The 22,468-nt window shown below is 51.9% G+C and overlaps 1 protein-coding gene across 2 annotated transcripts in view; it reads right to left on the bottom strand.

Annotated features, from left to right (window-relative positions):
• UNC5B (unc-5 netrin receptor B) overlaps positions 1-21,495 on the bottom strand; it is a 94,820-nt gene extending 73,325 nt beyond the window's left edge. For both annotated transcript variants that reach the window (XM_016195348.2, XM_060201154.1), the window contains exon 1: positions 20,962-21,495. In XM_016195348.2, coding sequence (XP_016050834.1) covers positions 20,962-21,040 — 79 coding nt within the window. In that variant the 5' untranslated portion in view covers positions 21,041-21,495. The remainder of the gene's footprint in view (positions 1-20,961) is intronic.
• Between the last annotated feature and the right edge of the window lie 973 nt (positions 21,496-22,468).

Below are 22,468 nucleotides of genomic sequence, written 5' to 3'. Positions count from 1 at the left end.
TTAGTTTCTTCCTCTGCACAAGCAAGAGTGAGCACTCACACACTCTGGAAACTAGGTCCCCTGTGGCTGGGCTTGTTTATTGATGGAGACGCTGCATTTGCTGGGTGGGAAGATGGAATGCAGGCTGACTATGGGGGAGGAGTGGCATCTCTCCAGAGCCACCAAATCCCTTCCTTATCACAACCACCAAGGTAAGGCAGGAGGACAGTGACTGAGCAACAGCAGGCACACTGTCTTAACCAACCAAAGTCTTGTCAGTGACCTGGGGTGGTGCTGGGATGCCTGTTGGCAGAGCTGGTGTTGACATCACACTCCACCCAGTTCCAAGCCTTCCTTCCAGCAGCCGTGAGGTCAGCTTGCAGAGTGTAAACCCCTCCCCCAGCCCCACACATAGAGCCAAGAGGAGCATGGCACTGCCAGGACCGGGGCCGAGCACCAGCTTGGATTCCACGGGTTCCTCTCCGCCCTGTTCTGCACCCCCCCCACACACAATCATTTCTCTTCCTCCATTGTTTCTCAGAGCATTCCTACCACCCACCCCCTCCCTGCCCCAAACACACTACTGCTTCTCGTATAACTCGTAGGCTGTGGTGTGAACTCCTGGTAAATGAAGATCTTATTTTAAACTGTGTGCTATCAGGGGAGGCAAAGAGACAGGTTCCAACACAGCTCAGTTATCTTGCCAGGAAAAGGAGGTGCTGGGGACCTTGTACAGAGCCACCAACCAGTTGGTTCCTAGGAAGTCACTGGAGAGGGGCCACTAGGCCCTGGGCAACGCTCCCAGCAACTAATTCTTGTAGCAGTGTCAAAGTGGGTATCACCTTCCTGTTGTGTGCAGGAGGGGAGGACAAGCAGCTTACCCCACTGGAGGTTTGAGTTTGACATGTGGAGCTGAGCAGCTTAACCTTATAAGGATTTCCAAAAATATCAGGAGTCTGGCTAGGAGAGGTGTTGGAGAGGAGGCCCCAGTCTGGGACCCTCTACCTGAGCAGCACCACACAGCTATCTGGGCTGGCGTTACAGCTCCCAGTCCTCAGGCCAGACCCTGAGGATGATGAAGCCAGGCTCTCAGTGACCCTGCTATTTAGCTGAGGCTGAGAAGCACTCAACAGACCACCAGTATGCTTTGTCAAAATGTACAGTCCAGGCTTCTGAAGCCAGAGCCCTTAGAGGTGAAGGCCAAGCACACATGTCAATTTTGAAACAAAATCTCTGGGAGATTCTTATGTACAATCCTGATTATTCATTCACACTAAACACTTGTTCATGGAGAGGTCACTATGGGCTACACCCCTGAACTTCATTATTATTTTTTTGGGTGGGGGGAAAGGGGAATGAGTGACAAGGCTCTTCTCTCATCAAGTTCACATACAAATAGATGTCAGTCGACTGTGCATGCACATAATTACATATGCTTCACATGCACGTAAAACTTCCAAGAAGAGGAAAGCTGAGGACAGTGGTGGGGGGTGTGTGTGTGTGTGGGGGGGGTGCTCTGAGGATGGGAGTGGAGACAAGAAGCAGTCCGTCACAGCAAGTTTGGTGGGGCGAACGCTTGGCAGAGGCACGGAACTGCTTCTGCTGCTGAACCCAGACTCTGGTCACTTGTCACTTCCAGGGTCCTGATCAGACAGAAACTGCTAGTCATTGTCACAACTGTCCTCTTCCAGAACCCTCAGGGAAATTCCACAGGCTGCCAGGCTTAAGGAACTTTACAAACTTGTACAGCCAAAAGCCATGAGGAACTTTAGATGCCACTGCCCTCTCCTTCCTCAGTCAATGGATGAGGAGGCGGAAAGAGAGGCAGTGGTCTGCTCTGGTGTGGCATCTTGGCCCTGAAAGGGTTAAGTGGGGGCAATGGTTTAACTGTTGTGCTGGCTGGCTGGCTGGCTGCTGTCAGGCCCATTGTCCACACCTCCCTCCCCCCAAATTCCCTGATGCTTTTGCTCTCTGTATAAACAGTCCATGTGTTCCAGTCATGGTACAAACACGTGACACACCCAAGAAAATGGGGGTACCCTCCCCCCATAATTACTCTGAGGGTGGTGAGGTCCTTCCTCCCACCCCAGGAAGCCCATCAAAGGCCAGACAGAATGGTGCCAGATAAAGCCATGGAATTTGGAAGTTAGTGGGATCTGGAATTTCCCTTACGGAGAAGACTGGTCCCAGCTGTCCACCCGTAGTGAGCATCCCGGGGAAGGGTGTGACATATTCATGGTAGGGGGTGGTGGCCCAGATACCAAAGGTCAGAGGTCCAATGTGGCAAAGGAGGGCTGGCTGTGAATATCCCTGCCCAGGAGAGGTAAGCTGGGTCACTCTATGGACACCCCACTGAAAGTGGCCACTGGCCTGCTCTTGCTCAGCCCAGATCTCTACCTTTAACCATGTGCACCAGGGAAGGCTCAAGTCTAGGTCTATAGATTCCCTGTTTTCTGATTAGGTGTTTCATCCTGCCTTCTCCAACCAATCAGAGCTAAAGCGCCAATCACTTGCCCTCATCTCCAGCTGAGTCCCCAGGAGGTAAAATCTGGAGAAAAGAAGGTACCTAGGAAGGACCATCTAAAATAGTCAGAAAGTTTTTGTTTTTCTTACAGTGTTGTTAGGACCTGTTAAGTGAGGCAATTCAGGCAATATCCAAACATCCATAATCCCCCTGCTCCTAAGCTGGATTTTGTCACTCTTATTTAATTTCAGATCGTGAGACCAGAGGAAGAGAAACCACCACACTGCCTCACCATCCAAGGAGACTCTCATAGAACCAAGGGCCTATGAGGGCCCTGTGACTTCTCAAATGCTAAGGTGCACACCCTACTGAGAGAGCTATCTCCAGGCCCCAAGAATACATCTTCTTTTTAAAATAGTTTTTAAAAAATATTTATTTTTTATTTATTCTCTTTTGTTGCCCTTGTTGTTGTAGCCTTGTTGTGGTTATTATTGTTACTGTTGTTGTTGATGTCGTTTGTTGTTGGATAGGACAGAGAGAAATGGAGAGAGAAGGGGAAGATAGAGAGGGGGAAAGACACCTGCAGACCAGCTTCACTGCTTGTGAAGCGACTCCCCTGCAGGTGGGGAGCCGGGGGTTCGAACCTGGATCCTTATGCCGGTCCTTGCGCTTTGCGCTACCTGCACTTAACCTGCTGTGCTACCGCCCGACTGCCCCAAGAATACATCTTATTCTAAGTCCTTCTCAGCAACACAAGAACAGAAAAAGGCTTAGGAGGGTGGAAAAATCAGGCAGCAATTAAGCAAGTCAGGAAACTTGGGCAAGTCATTTATACCTTCTTTCTGTTCCAGTTTCCTATTTCTAACAAGGGAGTGAGCCCTTGGGGCTGGAGCTGTTGAGAAGCCCAGGTACACATGTGAAGTGTTCAATGCCTGGGAACAATGGGTACCAATCTTGTGTGCTAGGCAGGAGTCAGAAAGGGCACGGGGAAGATTCTTGTGATCAGCTCTTACACAAGTGAAGGGGACAGACACTGGGTTCCTATGTGCCCCTTTATAGGGTCTGCCAGGCTGTGGTTCTTAAGTAGCTTGGAGGGTTCACTATCTCATAAGCATTGCAGTTCTTAGATGCAGCCTTGGGAACAAAGTCCAGGGCAGTGAGAAAGAGCTGCCAAGGGCCTGGGAAATTCTGTTCAGCTTGTTCTTTTCAGCAGTGGTTGGGGCCTCTGGGGGCTGGGGTGAACATTCTGGTCCAGTGGGGTATGTAGAGAGGAGAAGGAAAAGGAGGAGGAGAGGATGGCTGACTTCAGGCTTCCATCGGCTCCTTTCCCTGGAGAGGCCAGACCCTCCTCTGGCCCTGCTTCCCTTCCCTCTCAAGTAGCACAGGACCAAAGTGGAGCTGTTAGAGGAGGATGCTGTCAAGGGTGTAATAAACGACTTATTGACTGGTAAGCAGAGCTCTCAGGGTTTGGAGCACGACCTTCCGGCAATTATGCCCTCCGCCAGTCAGCCCAAGGCCCTCTCCTGCTCAGTGAAGGCAAAGCACTGGCTCAGCCCCTGTCTCTTTGGACACCTCCAACTTGTAGGGACCTAAGACATGTAGCCTGTAGGGCTCCAGGGTTGAGGGGGCTGGGGGCTGCTAGTCCCCCTCTCCTTACGCCCAAGTGAACAGATACCCACATAGACCAATCCTGACACTGGTGGAAGTTGGGGAGAGAGAGGCTTGACTGGCACTGACTGTGGCTGGTTTGTGGGACAAAGCTCACCTCTGTTCACCAATCAATAACACTTTACTATAACCAAAACCCCATCAGTGGGGGACTCTGCATTTTACCAAGTGGCTCCAAGTTCTGTCCCCTCACTGTGCAAGCTCTCCCCAAGTCACTGAGCAGCCAGCATTCACTGGGACATTCAAGGAGGTCGCGAGGCAGAAGACCTATAGTCCTGGGAGTGGAAATGGGGTCACCTGAAGGGGCACTAAATGCAAATCAGGGCTTCATCTAAACTAAACTCTGAGCTGGGAGGGGGGTGGGCCACTGGACTTCTTCGAGCCCTGCTTTGGTCCTTGGCCAAGATTTTCCCCTCAGAGTCACTACAAGGATCAAGGGAGACAGTGCAAGCACAGTGGCCAACACAGGCACAGGAACAGGCCCAGAGAGGGTACAGGGGTTCAGAGCACCTAGAACATACCCTGCATGCAGATAGAATGTGTGTGGCCGCGACCCCACAGGACAAGGTGACAGCACATTAGGCAGCTGCCTCTGCAGCGCAGTGCAGAATGGAGCACTCTCTCTTCCTCTTTCTCTGTGTGTCTGGGTGCACACATGCGTGTGCAGTTGCATGTGTATTCTGAGGGACTGGAAAAGAAAGCTTCAAGGCTAATCTGAGCTCCAAGGAGCAACCTGAAGGCCCTGCAAGCATGTAGCAAGTTGCATCATATCCAACATGGGGCAAAATCCCTTTATACACAGAACTGTGATGTCAGTCCCACCTCCACTCTGTCCTGTTAGGGGAGGAGGATTCACTGTATCTCACTTTACTAAGTAAAAAAATAAAGTCCAGAGGACTGAGGGCGGCCACTCAGGGCCACAGGAGACAAATGGTCACTGGAGTCCATGCTGGGGACAGCACGCATGGCTCCTATCTTTCCCCCAGTTTCTTTGGGGGCAGCATGGTGAATCTGCTGCCCTCTCCATGTCGGGTTCCCTGCTTGGATCTGTATGCACAGCAGGTGGGAGGGCAGGACTGATGAGAAAGCAAAACATAAAGCCCTGAGGTGTTTAAGGATGGACGCATCTTCTGAGAAGTGAGATGACTTAGTTTTGTGATCATCATAGAGTGTTCCTACCCAAACCTAGATATTACAGTCTACTACTTACCTAGGCATAGCCTAGTGAAATCACTGTCACATATGCAGCCTGTTGTTGACCACATGGCTGCATTAAAGAGACTATTAAAAGAGAATGAGACGGTGAGGGGTAGATAGCATAGTGGTTATGCAAAAGGACTCTCATGCCTGAGGCTCCAAAGTCCCAGGTTCAATCCCCATGAACCACCATAAACCAGAGCTGATCAGTGCTAAGTTAGGATAGGAAATAGGATAGGATAGGAAAGGAAATAGAAAAGGATAGAGTAGGATAGGACAGGACAGAATAAGAGAGAGCTGGGTCAGGCCAGGCCTTGTAGCCACTTCTTCCTTAAATGAAAGATGGTGTCCTAGAGATTCTGTTTGGTATTGTTTCTTATTCTTGTCAGCACAGCCTGTGAATCTCTCTACATTGTTTCTTGGAGAGTCGCGTCATTTCTCTTGAGTAGCTGCACACTATCTACCACAGTGTGTGGTCGCTTGTAGTTTACTCAGCTTTTCTACCTGGGCATTCAGGTTGTTTCCAACATTTTTGCGATTACCATCAGTGCTGCAGGGAATCACCAAGTGCAAGTGTCGGTTCTGTGCTGATATAGGTGTATCCTAATGGAAGGTCTCAAGAAGTAGGGTTGGGTCAAAATAAATAAATAAATAAATAAAAGTGTACAGGTATTTTTGTTACATTTTGCCAAAGTATCTACCCTAAGGATTTACCCCAATTTACCTTTTCATTACCCAGGTCTATGAGTGCCTGTTCCCTACAACCTCACATCCCCAACAGAATGTGAGGTCAGGATTACGTCTTTCCAGTCTTGTGAGAAGTGGCATCTCACGCTGTTTGGATTTGTGTCTAATTACGAATGAGTTTAACATTTTTTTTCTACCTGTTTGAGGGTCACTTTTATAACTTAGTTTATTTCTCTTCTCTTCTCTTCCCTCCTCTCCTCCCCTCCCCTCACTTCTCCTCTCCTCTCTTCTTTTCTTTTCTTACCAGAGCACTAGTCAGCTCTGCCTTATGGTGGTGTGAGGGTTGAGCTTGGGATATTGAAGCCTCAGGCACTAAAAATCTTTTAGCATAACCACTATATTATCTCACCAGCCCTTATTTTGTGGACTGTCTATTTGTATCTTCTCAGAAAAGTCAGGATTCCGAAGCATCAGGTTCTGCATTTTAAAGTGCCCTGAGTATTAGGATTCCCAGTCCTTTATGTTTACAATCATTTGCTCCCAGCTTATCAAATACTTTTACTTTTCTTTGGGTCGCCTGGCTGTCAGAGCACTCACATTATATGGAAGAAGAATCCAGTCTTTAATTTTATGGCCTCTGAATACCGAGTGGCAGTCAGTCTTTCCTTAGCCCAACACTGAGGAGGAATCCACTCCAGCCTCTTCTAGGACTTGCATGGTGTCACTATCTATATTTGGATCCCTATCCATTTTGTTTTTCTGTGTGCTGTGAAATGTGAATTAAACTTACTTTTTTCTGAAAGGTAACCCATTTGCCACAGCACCGTGCATTTATTTAAAAGTGTGTCTTTATCCCAGTGACCCAAGACTCCACTTCTGCTACATTTTCATCTGCAAATGGGTCTGACCTGCACTTCGACCTTTAGGGACTTCAGCCGCCAACTCATGTAGCAGTACCACACTGTTTGAAAAGAGAGGCATCGCAGAATGTTTCAGTACCTAGTAGGACTAGTTCTACTTCTTTTTTAAAAAAAATATACTTTTATTTATTTATTATTGGAGAGAGACAGAGAAACTGGGAGAGGAGGTAGAGGGAGGGAGAAGAAGGGAGAGAGAGAGAGAGAGAGAGAGAGAGAGAGAGAGAGAGAGAAAGAGAGACAACTGCAGCCCTGCTTCACCACTCATGAAGCTTTTCCCCTGCAGGTGGGGGCCAGTGGCTTGAATCTGTGTCTTTGAGCACTGTAATGTGTGCGCTTAACCAGGTGCACCACCGCCTGGCCCTGATAGTTTTACTTCTTTCTTTGTGTGTCCCTGATTGATTTCTCTTGTTTAGTCACACTGGCTAATACTTCCAGCACAGTGTTGAGAAGAAGAGCTGGGAAGTAGCCATGCTTTATTATAGATCTTAATGGAAAAGTTTCTGGTGCTTCTCCTTTAAATAGAATACTTACTTTAGGACACAGTGGTTTTTCAGACTAAAACCTCTCTTCTCTTAACTTCTTAAAGTGTCTAGATCATTTTTCCTCAAAAGTTTTTCAACATTTATAATCATGTCTTTGCTTAGATTCATCAATATGGTTTATGTTATTAATTTGACTACTATTGTTAAATTTCATTTAAAGGTTATTATATATTAATTTGCTAGTGTGACTGGATTTTGAATCAACGTTGCATTCCTAGAATATACCGAATTTGGTCATTCTGTATGTTTTTATTTTTTAATTTTTATTTATTTATTTATTATTGGATAGAAAGAAATTGAGAGAAAGAGGGAGACAGAGAGACAGAGAGATACCTGCATCCTTGCTTCACCACTTGTGAAGCTTTACCCCTGGCAGGTGGGGGACCAGGGGTTTGAACACGGGTCTTTGCACACTGTACCACGTGCACTCAACCAGGTGTGCCACCAACCAGCCCCTGTATGGTTTTCTTAAAACATAAAAGGGGATAATGGAATAGGGAACTGGTGAGGACAGTTACCATTTGTCACATGCTTTGTCCTCAACACACACACCATTATCTGATCCAGTCTTCAAGCTAGCTTGTGAAGCATGCTTCATTATCACCATTTCACAGAGGAGGAAACTAAGACTGTGATGAAGTGGCCTGGCCATCATCACACAGCTAGCAAGTGAGACAGACTGGATAGTGGGTCTCAGCAGTTTCGAAGGTCTTATTAACACATGGGCAGGATTCTTTGGCAGTTTACAAGTTGTGTGAAAATCCTTATTATTGATAAATGTTAGGAGGGGGCCATCTCTGTAGGAACTGTGTGTGGGGGGGTCTGTGCCTACTCTCAGTCCACTCTGTCTAAGCTGAGCAAAGTAATGGTGTGAGGGGCTGGTGGGTGCTGCCAGTGAGGTGTGCCCCTTCCAAGTCCAGCCTCGATCTGCCCTGGCACTTATGTCTCAAGCTCCGAAGTGTGGAGGCTCCTTGGAGAATGACAGTGGTCCAGGAATGTAGCAGGCTGTGAGGGAATGAAGCACAGAGAAGAAAGTCCTAACTTCTTCATTCCCTTTTGGTATGACCTGCCCCGTTTTCTAAGAATGGGCAGCCGGCCGAAGGATTATGTAACTTCTGGTGGGCATGGCAGATGGTGTGCTGGCTCAGGCACATCAACCCAGCACCGACACTAACCTTCCCTGACGTGGCACCTTGGATTCCTCTGTTCTGGGGTGTGGAGCACAGAGAGCAATGGGAATCCACCCAAATTCTTGTCAACTAGTTCAATAGCCGTGAAGGCAGGGTCCACCCACTAGAGGGAGGTGCCCTTGGGGAAACGGCAACCTGGGTCCTCCCAGCTCACCCCCACAGGGAATGAAGTACTCAGGACTCAGTGCATGGATCCTGGGGTAACAGACCCTGCTCCAACTACCTCCTTCCACCTTAGCTCAGTGACTCCCTGGGTTTTGAGGAAGTTTCCAAAGGCCCTCTCTGCTGTCTCTAACCCCCTTTGACCTTATCTGGCATCCAGCTTGTTTTATTCAGTTTGCTGCTGGTTAAACTGAGGCTCAGAGAAGGCGAGTGAGTTGCCTACTACACAAAGCTAGAGTTGGTCTGAAGCTTCCAGACTCCTAGTCCAGGGCCCTTTCTACATGTGCCGGGTAAAGCAGGCTTTGCCTGGCACAGTGACCCACAGACAGGTTACCAAGTCACCCTGTGGGCCATCCTGAACCCCACATCTGTTATTACCCAAGCAGGGAGGGGAGTTTTAGAAAGAAAGAAGAGGTATGGTCAGATTTTTAACTTGATTCTCCCCCAAGAAGAAACTGTCTTCATCTCCACTGGCCTCCTCGATGGTCAGGGTCCCCCTTGTACAGCAAGGGGGCTGCATCTTCTGGCAAAGGCAGGACTTGAACCCACTTTCCTGATTCTAGTGTGCCCCTCTTTGGTTGGACAGATAAAGCCCAGAGGGAGAAATAAAGGGATTAACTCAATGCCAAATAATTCAGTAGCATGACTGGTAATAGAATCTAGGGATTCGATTTTCCGTAAGGACGGTTCATTTTGTTACCACCCTTCATGTTTGTGTTTGTGTGCATGCGTGTGTGCGTGTGCATGTGCGTGCACAGTGGGGTGCATTATCAGGAACAGCTCTGCAGCAGGGATCACCATTTCCAGCAGTCCCAGCTGTCCTGGGCTGCCAAGCAGAAATTCCAGATCCGCCTGTGTGGCAAGGGTCATCAGGTGCCCAGCTGTGAGGGTGGTAGCTGAGCCAGACCTCTTGCTGCCTCAGCCAATGGCCTAGGGGTGTTTCATCTCTCAAGGACACTCCCTGAAATGTTAACTGGATGCAATGCCAGGGAGACACTGACTCAGCCTGCCGACCCCACAGCTAAGACTGCTCTCCTGCACCCAACCTGGCTCCTGCCAAGAATATGGTGGCAGCCTATATGAAGGGCACAGACCTGTGGCCAGCCTCTGCCCATGGCTTTCAGATAGACTCTCTCAGCCCAGTCCTGTTCTCAGGTCTCAGGGCTAGTGGCTATGAAATGAGCCATCTCTGGAGCCACGAGGAGGCAGTTACTAGAATGATCAATGGGCTTGAGGGTAGAAGAAAGAAGCAAATACTTTGAAAGTTAACATGCTCAGTGAAAGCCACAAAGTTTACCATTAGATGTCTGTCTTGCCCTTTCTTCACACAAAGAGGGCAAGGACATTGGACTGCGGGCTCAGATAATTCTTTTTTGGCAACACTGTGTTGAGTGAACACATTTCACCACTTGCTTCTGGTGGCCATTTTTACTTCCGTTTAATTGGATAGGATAGAGAGAAATTAAGAGAGAAGAGGGAGATAGGGAGTGAGAAAGAGATACCTGTAGACCTGCTTCACCACTTGTGAAGTGTCTCTGCTGCAGGTGGAAAGCAGAGGCTCGAACCTGGGTCCTTGCACTTAGTACTATATGTGCTTGACCAGGTGTGCTACTGCCTGGCCCCCATCCATTTATTCTATCAGTAGTTACCATGCACCTTCCTCATGCCAGAGACTGAGTGCCAAGCTCAGTGAGAGAGCAACATCAGGCCCAGTTACCCTGGCTGCCCAGAGTCATAGCTGCTCCCCCATCCTTAGCTGTTTCCATTCCATCCCACTGACCCCACCTCCCCATCCTCAGGTCCCCAGATGTACGACAAAGGAGGGGACTCTGAGGCTGTCCAGTGAGAGGGACACAGCCCACCCCAGGTCCTGCCTGCCCACTGCTCGTGCTGTCTCTGAGTCTCACTCTGCTCTGCTGGGTCATAGGATGACCAAAGGGGGTGGGGGCAAACTTTTCTGGAATTTCCTGACTCAACTTCTTGTAAGGTCTGTATCCTGCATGGGTGCCCAGGCCCCAGGCTGAGCTGGCGGGCGCCTCTGATCACATTACAGCACTGCTTGCCATCGGCTGTCTCCTGCCGCCAGTAATGCCTCTAGACGCCACTGGCTGTGGGCCTCTGGGGAGGTGCTGGCTCCTGGGTGATCTCAGCAGAAGACTTTCCTTCTGAGACCTTGGGGATAGAAACCTCCTGCTCGCCACCAGGGCACGTGGGTGTCAGAGACCTGAAACGCAGCCTCCCTCTGCCAGCCCCTACAGCTGCTGCTGGGGTCTGATGGTCTTTTGCTCTCTTGCCCAGAGCCACAGGGAGAGAACAGGGCCCAGCCCCAGCCAGGGGTCAGCAGGCAGGAGGAAAGGTGGTGGGAGTCATCGAGCAACTATTCTGTGCTGTCTCCCATCACATCACTGCCTGGTGAAGGGGAAGGGTCACCCCCACCCACTCCCAACAGATACAGACACTGAGGTCCAGAGAGGTGAAGCCACCGGACCCAGGTACTCAGTAAGACAGAAACCACCCCCCTTTTTGGTGGCACTGGGACATCAAGCATGTGTGATTCCACTGCTCCTGGACAAACTTTTTCACTCCTTTTATTCAGACAGAGGGAGAGCAGGGCTGGGTGGTAGCGCACCTGGTTGAGTGCACATGTTACAACGTGCAAGGACCCAGGTTCAAGCCCCTGGTCCTCACCTGCAGGGGGAAAGCTTCACCAGTGTGAAGCAGGGATGCAGGTGTCTCTCTGTCTCTCTCTCCTCTCACTTTCCCCATCCTCTCAATGTCTGGCTGTCTGTATCAGATAAATAAAGATAATAAAAATAATTTTATTTATTTATTTAGCCTCCAGGGTTATTGCTAGGGCTGGGTGCCTACAAATCCACTGCTCCTGGAGGCTATTTTTTCCCATTTTGTTGCCCTTGTTGTTGTCATTATTGTTATTGATGTCATTGCTGTTGGATAGGACAGAGAGAAATTGAGAGAGGAGGGGAAGACAGGGGGAGAAAGATAGACATCTGCAGACTTGCTTCACCATTTGTGAAGTGACCCCCCTGCAGGTGGGGAGCCTGGGGCTCAAACCGGTATCCTTACGCCGGTCCTTCACACCATGTGCACTTAACCCGCTGTGCTACCGCCTGACCCCCAGAGATAATAAAAATTATTTTAAAAATTCATTAAAAAGGGAGAGAGAGAGCTAGAGAAGAGACACCACAGGAATGCTCCACCAGGCCTTGGAGGCACCTGGGTGCCATTCTCGGTCATTGCACGTAGTCCCAAGGCTCAAACCCCGGTCCTCACATATGATAAAGTATGCACTCTACCAGGTAAGCGATCTTCTGGCCCCAGGATTCAAATTCTTTAAAGTCCAAAGTCTTAGCTCTTTCCACTGTGCTAAAAGGGAAAGCCCTAGTCCTGAGGTCTTATTTTACCAGGTGATCAGATAAGAGTCACTGGCTGAATCTGGAATTTGTTTTCTGGGTGGATATGCTGGAACTCCACACCTACACCTACACACACACACACACACACACACACACACACACACATCCCTGCCAGGAACTCCACTCCACTTACCCACATTCTGCTCACTCATCAAAGGCCAAACATCATCTTCCTTCCTGCAAAAAGTCTTTCTTGGGCCCAGTCCCAAACAGCTTAAGCTTTTTTCTACCAGAACCTCATATCTGACACCAACAAGCAAGCTGATGTGTGAGGAAGGACTACCGAATCCTCTGGAAGCTGGAAAGCATTGGTTCACAGAAAGTCACGCTCAGGGAGGGCAGACAACTTGCTCTCGGACACGCAGTAGGGCGGACGGGATGGCAAGCAGAATGACTGCAAAGCCTGCCCTGCAAGGACCCAGCCTGACCCCCCCAACTTGGGACACATACAGCTCAGCTCCTCAGTGAACAGGCTCCTGTCTGTGGTGCCATCATACATCCTCATGCACCCCAGCATCACAGGCCTGGCAGGTGGCTCATGCTTCAAGAAGTGACACAGAATCTGCCAGTTCTGAGGCCAGTCCCATGCATTGCTCCCCTCTGACCTCAGAGATGCTTGGACAGAGTGAATGTGCATGTGTACCGCATTTGAACGCCTGGTCAGTGCTCCAGCCTCCTGTGTGTGGGCAGGTGATCTCGTGGCCCATCCCCACCACACCCTGCACAGGCCACCTTTTTTCTCACCTGCCCGGCGAGAGCCTCCCCTGCCTCCTGGGCCCAGCCCAGCATCTAAAGCTCCTGCTCTCAGAGGCAAGAGATGCTTATGGAGCAGGAAAATGGGACCGAGGTCCTAGAGGGTGATTTATGGCTTTGCAGAGAGACCTAGGGCTGCATCCTGCTCACAAGGGCATTCCAGTCGATATATCGACTTTCTGGAGGGGCCTTTGTAAACACAAGTGGGTCTGGGCCCTGGCTACTTCAGTATCTTGCTGACTGTTGGGGCTTCTTTGGATGGAATTAGAGAAAAGGAAGAAGAAAAAGAAGGAGGAGGAAAAGAAAAAAAGCAACCACCCAGGCTGAGAGATGAGAGCTAGCTCTTACAGGATAGGACACCATGCAAGCATGCCAGGGCTGAGTCCTGCCACCACATGGGTGTTGCTGTGGCAATGGAGGAAGCTCTTTCCCAGGGTCACTTGGTAACAGAAGAACTGGAGTCTCCCCCTCCTGCATCAGGAGTGGTAATGCTGGCAGGTTATGTTGACTGGCTCCAAACTCCAGTAGCTCAGCAGGAAGGACACAGGACTTGCAATGCGCAGGACCCAGGTTTGAGCCCCAGCAGTGAAGGTAAGATACCACGGCACTGGGAGACGCTTCGAAGCTGTGGTGTCCCTCATTCTCTGATAAAATGGCCCCGGGGACAGTGAAATCCAGCTTGAGCGAGGCCTTCCTTCCACAAACAAATACTCCACTTAGCCACACAGGCTCTGCACCCTCTGCACACACAGCTGAAGCTCTGAGGAGGGGCTTCTGTGAGGAGGGCCACTCTCCTCAGCTGGCTCTCCCCTTACTGTTCTGGAAGGGGCATCATGGGAGGCAAAGAATACCTCCCCAAGTTCCCACCCTCAAAGTAACCTCTACCAGTACTTTAAAAAGTATTGACATTTTTCTAGACTCACCTCTCTTCAAGAATCACAGAGAATGAATCACAGAATAAGAAATCTTTTTTCTCTTAAGCCCCTCCCTGGCCCTGGGCCCAGTCCACAGAGGTAGCTGAGAGGCGAAGTGAAAATCCTGTAGGGGTTGGGGGTGAGGGAGCTCATCTGTGCCTTCCAGATGCTTCCAGTACCATTTCTAAGAATGGGTGAAGCCTCAGGCCAGGTGCCCCAGGTACTTCTTACACCTGTCCCATCACCACTTCTACCACCGCAAGCCACACTCTTAGAAAATCCAACAAGTTCATCGGGGGAGCAATTATAGAAGCCAGACCTTCCACCTTTTACATCCCATAATGACTCTGGGTCCATACTCCCAGAGGGTTAAAGAATAGGAAAGCTATCAGGGGAGGGGAGGGGATATGGAGTTCTGGTGGTGGAAACTGTGTGGAGTTGTACCCCTCTTATCCTATGGTTTTGTCAGTGTTTTCTTTTTATAAATAAAAATTGAAAAAAAAAAGATCCAACAAAGTGAGTCAGGATCTGGCTCATATCACCCTCTCCAGGAACCCCAAGGCTTAGACAGTTTACTCATTGCTGGCATTGTCCTCACAGGCTTCTCAGACACTCTGGATGTCACTTATAGTTTGTGGAGTGAACCTCAGCCTCCAGGACAGTGACAACCTTGAGGGCTGAGGCCAGGACTGTCCTGGCTCTGAGCTGGGCCCCAGGTCAGCTCTCTGTGGGATTCTTACAAGACCAAGTGAGGTCCCACATAGATGAGGGTTCTGAGCTCTGAGCACATGTACGGGGCTGTGATGTGCCTCCTCTCCCAGTTCCACAAGGGGACATCTTACTCGAGGAAAAAAGCTGAGTAGCACTGGAGAAGCAGGGGAGCCCTCTGTGACCAAGGAGATGGTAAGGACAGTGCACGCCGGGTTCCTGAGTGTCTGCGTGTCTGTGTGTCCTCATGTACCTGCTTCCACAGTGTTAGCCTCAGCCATGCTTGTCTTGGCTGCTCCCGAGAGCTGCCACTCACTCAAGTTCTCCCTGCCTCTTCTCCAGCAAATTCCACAAGACAAACACTGACTGCCCCAAGAGGGCTGAAGCTGTGGCCTGACTCCGATCAGAGGGCAGAATTCTACACCCCACATAGGCCCACCACTCGGTGGATAAGCTGGGTGCTGACTACAGGAGAGCCCAGGGCTCAGACCTCTCTGCTCCTGGGGGTTACTGGCTTCAGGACCCATCTCTGGCCCACCTTCCTTGGGATGGAACACCAAGACCCACGCTCAGAAAGGCCTGACCCGGGGCCAGGTGGTGGCGCACTTGGTTAAGCGCATGCATTACAGTGCGCAAGGGTCCAGGTTCAAGCCCCTGGTCCCCTGCACGGAAAAACTTCACGAGTGGTGAAGCAGGGCTGCATGTGTCTCTAAGTCTCTTCTCTCTCTCTCTTCTCTTCTCAATTTCTCTCTGTCTCTATACAATAATAAATAAATAAAACATTAAAAAAGAAGAAGAAAGGCCTGACCCACCTACCCTCAACAGGGGAAGTCAGCCTCTGCCAGAACCTGGCATTCAGATGCAACCCTGCTCACAGCCCTCAGTGAGGGGCAAAAACAAGAATTCCTTAGTGCTCAAGGGCAAAGGGCCAAGTCCCATCCTGAAGAGGCATCCCCAGCACAACAGAATGGCTGCAGCTTCCCAGGCCTGGCGGTGACTCACCCACTACAGGTACCCACACACACCTATTTATACATAAACACACCTCGGGCACACCCATGTGCATGCCACACACACCCCCAAACACACCCCCAACCACCTGCCTCACACTTCACATGTCCAAATACAGAGGGGACAAGTCTCCCCTACACATAACCGTTCCTGCCACACTTTCCCCTCTCCAGACACCAACACGCCCACCTCCCCTCCCACTGCACACTCCCACCGCCACCCACCTCCCCAGTGGGCGTTCTCACTCCCCGTACACACTGCTGAACATGTTCTCACACCCACAGCCTGCCTTCCTGGAGAAATGAGCCATGCAGCCTGGGAAGCTGTGAGGCGCTGGGGGCAAGCCCGTTTTTAGGAGGAGGTAGGAAGGGAAGGCTCCTGTTAGGCTCCCAGGGTTCCCGCAGACTCATTTGGGAGGAGTGTGTGTGTGGGAGGAGTGTGTGTGTATGGGGGGGGGGGCTGCTGCCAGGAAGTGAAGCACTGGGCCCCCAGGTAACTGAGTAGCCGACAGAAGCAGCTTAGAATCCGCCCCACCAGGGTGGAGATGCTAATCAGGCTGCTTTGTCCGTAAGGGTAAATTCGGGAGCTTCCCAAAGCCAGAAGCTGAAGCTTGGTGCTTTCAGAGAGAAGGAAGGGAAACAAAGGGGGGAGGGGGAGTTCCTCTGCCTTCACTTCAGCAAATGTTTTTGCTGCCATCAGCAGCGGCCAAATTGGGGGGGTGGGGGTGGAGGGAGGGAAAGCACCACAGGGACCTGTGGCTGGGTCTGCTGTGCCCAGCAGGGTGCTCTGTCCTAAAGTTCAAATCCAGCTAGCCTGCCTTCCCCTACACCCCACCCCCCAGTCACAATGATGTGAGGAGCTCTGGGATTTCAGGCTTACTCCCGTCCCACCAAAAAAAAAAAAAAAAAAGGCCTAGGAGGGGCTCACCAAAATGTGCAGGGTGGGGGGAAAACTACAGAGCCTTCTCCCAGAGCCCCAGGGCAGCATGGGCTGAGCACTGGCTCCGCGGTGGCAGGAGGGGGCGCCCCAGCACCAACTTCACAAACCAATCCACCGTGTGGAGTGGAGGAATTCCCTAGACTAGAAACTGGCCTTCTTTGTGTTATTCTAATTACAGTATTTTACATTTCTCTGTAAAAAAAAAAAAATGAAGGAGACACAGAAAAGCACGGGATGCACTTGTTTGGCTTCATTTTTGCCTTCACAGCTTTAATGAGTCCATTTCTGGAAGCTGTTTAAGAAACCGGTGAGAGGAGGAAGAAGAGGAGGCCAGAATCTCAACTGCAGCTCTGGCTTGGTTGTTGTCCCTTCCTCCTCCATCTCCCCCTGCTGGGTGTGTGTGTGGGGGGGGGAGCCTTCTAGGATGCCCACTCTCCTTAGAAGGTGTTGGCAGGAAGGGCAAAGGAGTGCAGAGGAGGTAGGAGGCAGACCTCATCTTGGGCCGGACATCGAAGGGCAGGGTTCTATACCTGGGGTCCAAGAGAGGACAGAGATGGACCTTTAACATTCCACAATAAAAGCTAAAGCCATATTCTGCCTCCTTGCCCCAACTATACAAATGGGTGTGGAGTTGTAAAATGCTAGCTAGCACTGAACTCTAAAGACCATGGGAGCTGGGTTTGTAACTTTTCTCACCTGGGGAAGGAATGTCAAGGCCAATGCTGAGATCAACACTGGGGGAACAGGGATGGGACTACCTGTGGTACTCTAAGTCACCTTTGGTCTCCTCTCTAGGGTTTATGTTCCCAACACTTTCCCCCATTCTGCTATAAATCCCAATCAAACCCAGATCCCAAAGCCATCTTATTTTTAGCTGCCGGCCTCTGCGTTTTAGAATTTCAAGACCAGGCCCATGCTGGACAGAAGGCAGTCTAGGTGAAAGGAAACCTGGACTGATATCTGTGAGGTCTAAGTTCGAATCCCAGCTCTAGACCCTGCATCCCGTTAGGTGTCCATCTCAGGCAAGCTGGAGCCTGCACCACAGCTCCAGCAGTTAAATAAATGGGCTGGAAAAGAGGGAATTGTTTTTTTTTCCCCCTCCAGGGTTATTGCTGGGCTCGGTGCCTGCACCATGAATTCACCGCTCCAGGAGGCCATTTTTCCCCCCTTTTGTTGCCCTTGTTGTAGCTTCATTGTGGTTATTATTATTGCCCTTGTTGATGCAATTCGTTGTTGGATAGGACAGAGAGAAATGGAGAGAGGAGGGGAAGACAGAGAGGGGGAGAGAAAGACAGACACCTGTAGACCTGCTTCACCGCCTGTGAAGCGACTCCCCTGCAGGTGGGGAGCCGGGGGCTCGAACCGGGATCCTTACGCTGGTCCCTGCGCTTTGCGCCACGTGCGCTTAACCGGCTGCGCCACTGCCCGACCCCCAAGAGGGAATTGTTTTGTTCTCCAGAATTCCCAGTTTAGGGAGTAGGGAAAGAATGGAGAGAGAAAATGGATAGGAAATTCCTCTACTTCAGCGGTACTTTCACTTTAATGAGGAAACCCATTAAAACACTCTTGATTTTCCATTTGTTTAAGTGAGTTGGGTGTTTGCTATAGTGTAGAGGGGGAGACAAGGATGGGCCACACACACACACACACACACACACACACACACACACACACCCTCCAGAGACACCAGGAAAACTTTTAATTGCACCTCAAAAAGAAGTGTTATCATGACACCTCGACTCCCTCTCAACTGTCCCAGAGGCCAAGGAAAAGGTGCAGTAAGAGCACTAGGAAGCTGAGGTGTGGGGTGGGAGAAGATTCCCAGGCTTTTGAAGTGGCCTTTCCAGGCCAGTCACCTGCCCACATCTTCTAAGGGTCTGGGTATTTTATGGTTCTGTGTTTTCTTTCTTTACTGTCAGTCTTTATGGCTCAAAAACTTTGGGGTGTTGTAAAAGGAACTCATTTCCATACTCACTTGGGGATGAGGGGTGGGGGCTGGGTAACTGAAGAGGTGCCTGCTAACTGAGAGGAGCTGTCAACCCCTTCATCCCTAAAGAGCCCATCTCTTTGAAGACCACCATACCAGCCTTGATATTAGGCTTATGGTAAAAGGATGGATGGAGCCACAAGGAGGGCCCCAGTGTGGCCCGAACCAATGTGGCCGTGACACAGGAGCCCTGCATACAGGGCTGTGATGTGCAGTCAAGCAAAGACAAGGAGAGACAGCAGTCTGGTCTTGTTTTCCCCCATCAGTGAAATGGACTCGCAAAGAAAGCCCCACAGAACATACCAAAAGATAGCCTCTGAGTTTGTGCGGGGTGTGTGTGTGTGTGTGTGTGTGTGTGTGTGTGTGTGTGTGTAAGCAGCAAGGGAGGTGTTTGTGCTCCTGAAGGCAGCTTTCTTAGGGCCCCATGTTCTGGGCAAAGGGAAGGCTGCAGGCGGACCCCACAAGCTGGCCCCTCTCCAGGCTGGTGGGCAGGCAGCCCCTGCCGGGCTAAGTAATGAGAACAATCTCAACACCGGGGTCTGCTCGCCAGTGAGAAATCAAAACTGGGTATTAGAGGGCATTTCTGGCTCGGCACTGTTCCCACCCAAATCTATCAAAGCCCTCAGCCTGGGATTTCTCCTGGGGAAGGTGGGGGCTGGAGGTTTTGTTAAGCAGGAAAGGCAGGCCGCTGCCAGCCTCCCAAGCAGAGCCTCCTCTAGAGCACCAGGCCGGCCAGCCTTGCTTTCTCTTGCCTACCCTCCACCTCCAGTGATCACAGCAGTAATTCCTGATCGCATTGCCCCGCTGGTGCAGAACAGCCTCCCAGTACCCACCCTGCCCATGTGCCACTTACACTGACTTCACCCCATCCATCAATCACTCCCCCCTCCTAACACCCTCAAACTAGAAACCAGCGCCCCAGTTCTCCACCTCCCACATCCAGCTGCACTCAGTAAAACAAGGTTGGTCATTCAGCAGCCTGCCCCCTCTCCCATCATTACCTTCCAACTTCAAAACACTGCTTTGAATACCAGAGTCTGCCCAAATCATAATTAACTGGGATCAAATGATCTGAGTGTCGTAACTTTACAACACAGGGCTGGAAGGAAAAAAAAAAAAAAGGAGGGGGTGCTAAAAAGCAAGTCCTCACTCTCTGGGCCGTGGGAATCACTAATTGCAGAATGAAGACTCCCAGACTATGGGGGGGTGGGGTGTTGACTGGGGCGGTTATCAACAGTGCAGTGGAGGAAGGTGGAGGGGCAGGGCTGAGTCGTCTCGTCCATTTTTTTTTTTTTTTTTTAACCAGAGCACTTTGTTTTATGGTGGTGCATGGGATTGAACCTGGGACTTTGGAGCCTCAGGCATGACAGTCTCTTTGCATAACCATTATGCTGTCTCCCCCAATCCTCCTCATCCACTTTTGGCCACAATCTTCCTGCCCCATTAGGGTTCGTTGGAGGTTGCCCCTCAACCAGCCACTGCCCGGGCAGGCGGGACCAGCTGTGGCCACAGTCAGACACCGGGTCCGCATGGAGCTCAGGCAGCTACACCTCCGGCGACTGAAGAGCGAGACACATCCACACCCACGGGAGGAGGTAGAGGGGGATAAGGAACAGAATGGCAGACCCCCACCACCACCACCACCTCTACCTCCTCAAGGCATCTGGTAGGGTCCCAAGCAGGAGCTGCACGGAGATGCGCTCCCTGTCAGGGAGCAAGCCAGTGACCCACTTAGAAGAAAACTCGGCAGGATCGCTACAAGCTCTCCGCCCTTCCCCGCGCGCCCCAACCCGCAACACGCATCCCCCCAAGTCCTTCCCGATCGGTGGGTCCCTCGGTCTCGGGGAAAGCAGTAAGAGGGTTCAGACTCTCTGCCTTTCAGAAGGCAAAGCCCTTCGGCCCTGCTCGGGCGGGCGGGGAGGACTCGCGCTCCTGGGGCTCCCGATGCTCTGCGGGTCTCGCTCTTCTCCCCTCGCGCCTGCGGGTTCGGGTCGCGCAGCGCGCGGGACCCGGAGAGAGCGGGCCGGGACTAGGAAGTTGCGGGCCACCTCGGCGCGCACCGCCCTGGTCTGTGCCCGGGGACCCAGGGCTTGCTCTGAAGGTGGGCTCTCCAGGAAGCGCAGACCTGGACTCGGAAGCCAGTGGACAGGTGCAAAGAAGCGATTCTTGCAGGCGGACGCAGGCAGCCCCCGGCCTGAGCTTCCCCCTCCCGCCCCTCTTGGGGTGGCCGCGCCATCGTCCACTCTGCTGGGGTGAAGAAATCTACCCTCTAACTTGGGCGCCCCGGTCGCACGCCCTGCGCGCACCGACGCGGAGACCGGCCGCCTCAACTTGGGCGCAAAGGGCCCCTCGTCCCACCCTATCCTCAGCCCCCCGCCCCCAGCCCCAAGCCCGATCGCTCCCTACCTGCTGGGCTCAGCGACGAGTCCCAGAAGAGCAGCAAGGCCAGAAGCAGCGCAGCCCGCGCTCCGCTCCGGGCCCACATGCTCCCGCGGCCCGGCTCGGGCGCCTCTCCCCCGGGGCTCTCTCCCTGCCCCCAGCCTCGCCGCCGCCGTCTCCGCCGCCGCCGCCTCCTCCTCGCCGTCCTCCCCGGCGCCCGGCCGCGCCAGCCCGTGCCCTCCGTGGGGGCAGCGGCAGCCACGCTGCGCCAAGGGCCGCCCGGCGCTCGGAGCGCGGTGGGTGCCGGGCGCCCGCTCCGGAGCCAGGCTCGGGCGCGCCCCTCTCTGTGCGCCCCGGGCTCCGCAACTCAGGTCGCTCCCGGCTCCTCTGCGCCTGGGCTCCGAAGTTGTGCGACCGAAGGTGAGTGCGTTCAGTGGTGCTCGCTGCGGCCGGCGCCGCGCCGTCGGAGCCCCTGTGCGCGCCTTTCCGCTGCCCGCGGCTACCGGCGGCTCCCTCCGGCGCCTCCGCCGGTCCCCGCCGCCTGCCACAATGCCGAGCGCAGCCGCTCGCTCGCACAAGTCAGACCGCGAGCTGGGAGGGGGTGGGCGGGGACCGCGCGGCCGGGGCGGGGCCTGGGGCCCGAGGGCGGAGCCATCTGGGGGACCTGGAGGGGGGAATCGACAGGCACCTGGGCTCGCTCAGCCATCCAAGGTCTGGGGACCTTGCAGGGGGGGTGCCCTCCTGAGATGCTGGGTCTGGCGAGTTGGAAAACCCGGTTGCAGTCGCAGATAGTTGGATACGGAGTCGATCCAAGTTCTGATTGCAATAAACCAAGGAAGCCGTTGCTCTCTTGTTTGGGTTTGGTATGATTAAACTCAGAATCCTTTGCTTTGGGCTCCCTGGTCTGTTATGCCTTCGACATTTGGGGGATCTTTCCGAAAACCTCTGTTCAAATGAGAAAAATCTCAAAACATGTCAGTCCTGGTTAAGCTCGAGGTTGTGGTTATGAAAATTTGAGCATAGACTTGGGCATTTTGTTTGGTCCTACTAGTCTGTATGAGCTTGGGCATACCTGTTGGTCAGACACTTCTGAAACTCCTATAATACTCAGGCGTTAAAATCCCACAAGTGACAGTGGGTTGGGGTTTGTTTGTCTATAAACTCTCTGCTGTGTGACCTTGGACAAGTTGCTAAACCACTCTGATATTCCACCACCATCACCACCACCACCACCATCATCTGAAAATAGAAAATAACAATGATAATTATTCCATAAAAGGTGTGAGTTAAGGAGGGAAATGTCAGTGCCATTGTCAGTCTTGTCTCTTTCCAAGATCTTCATTTCTAGCCTGTCTGATTGCTTGCCAAGAGTGGGGGGGGGGGGGGACTATGGAGAGTCTTGGTCATCTAAGGAAGGGCCAAGGAGTATGTGGGGGCATGTGGAGTTTGTGGGCCCACCCACAGCATTTTGACATTGACATTAGCAGAGGCAGATCAGCTAATACTGGCAGAGGCCTTCTATATGCCAGGGCCA

The sequence above is a fragment of the Erinaceus europaeus genome, chromosome 1 (genome assembly GCF_950295315.1).
Source record: "Erinaceus europaeus chromosome 1, mEriEur2.1, whole genome shotgun sequence".
NCBI lineage: Eukaryota > Metazoa > Chordata > Mammalia > Eulipotyphla > Erinaceidae > Erinaceus > Erinaceus europaeus.
Note: the sequence above shows the minus strand (reverse complement) of the source record. Positions and strands in the feature narration are given on the sequence as shown.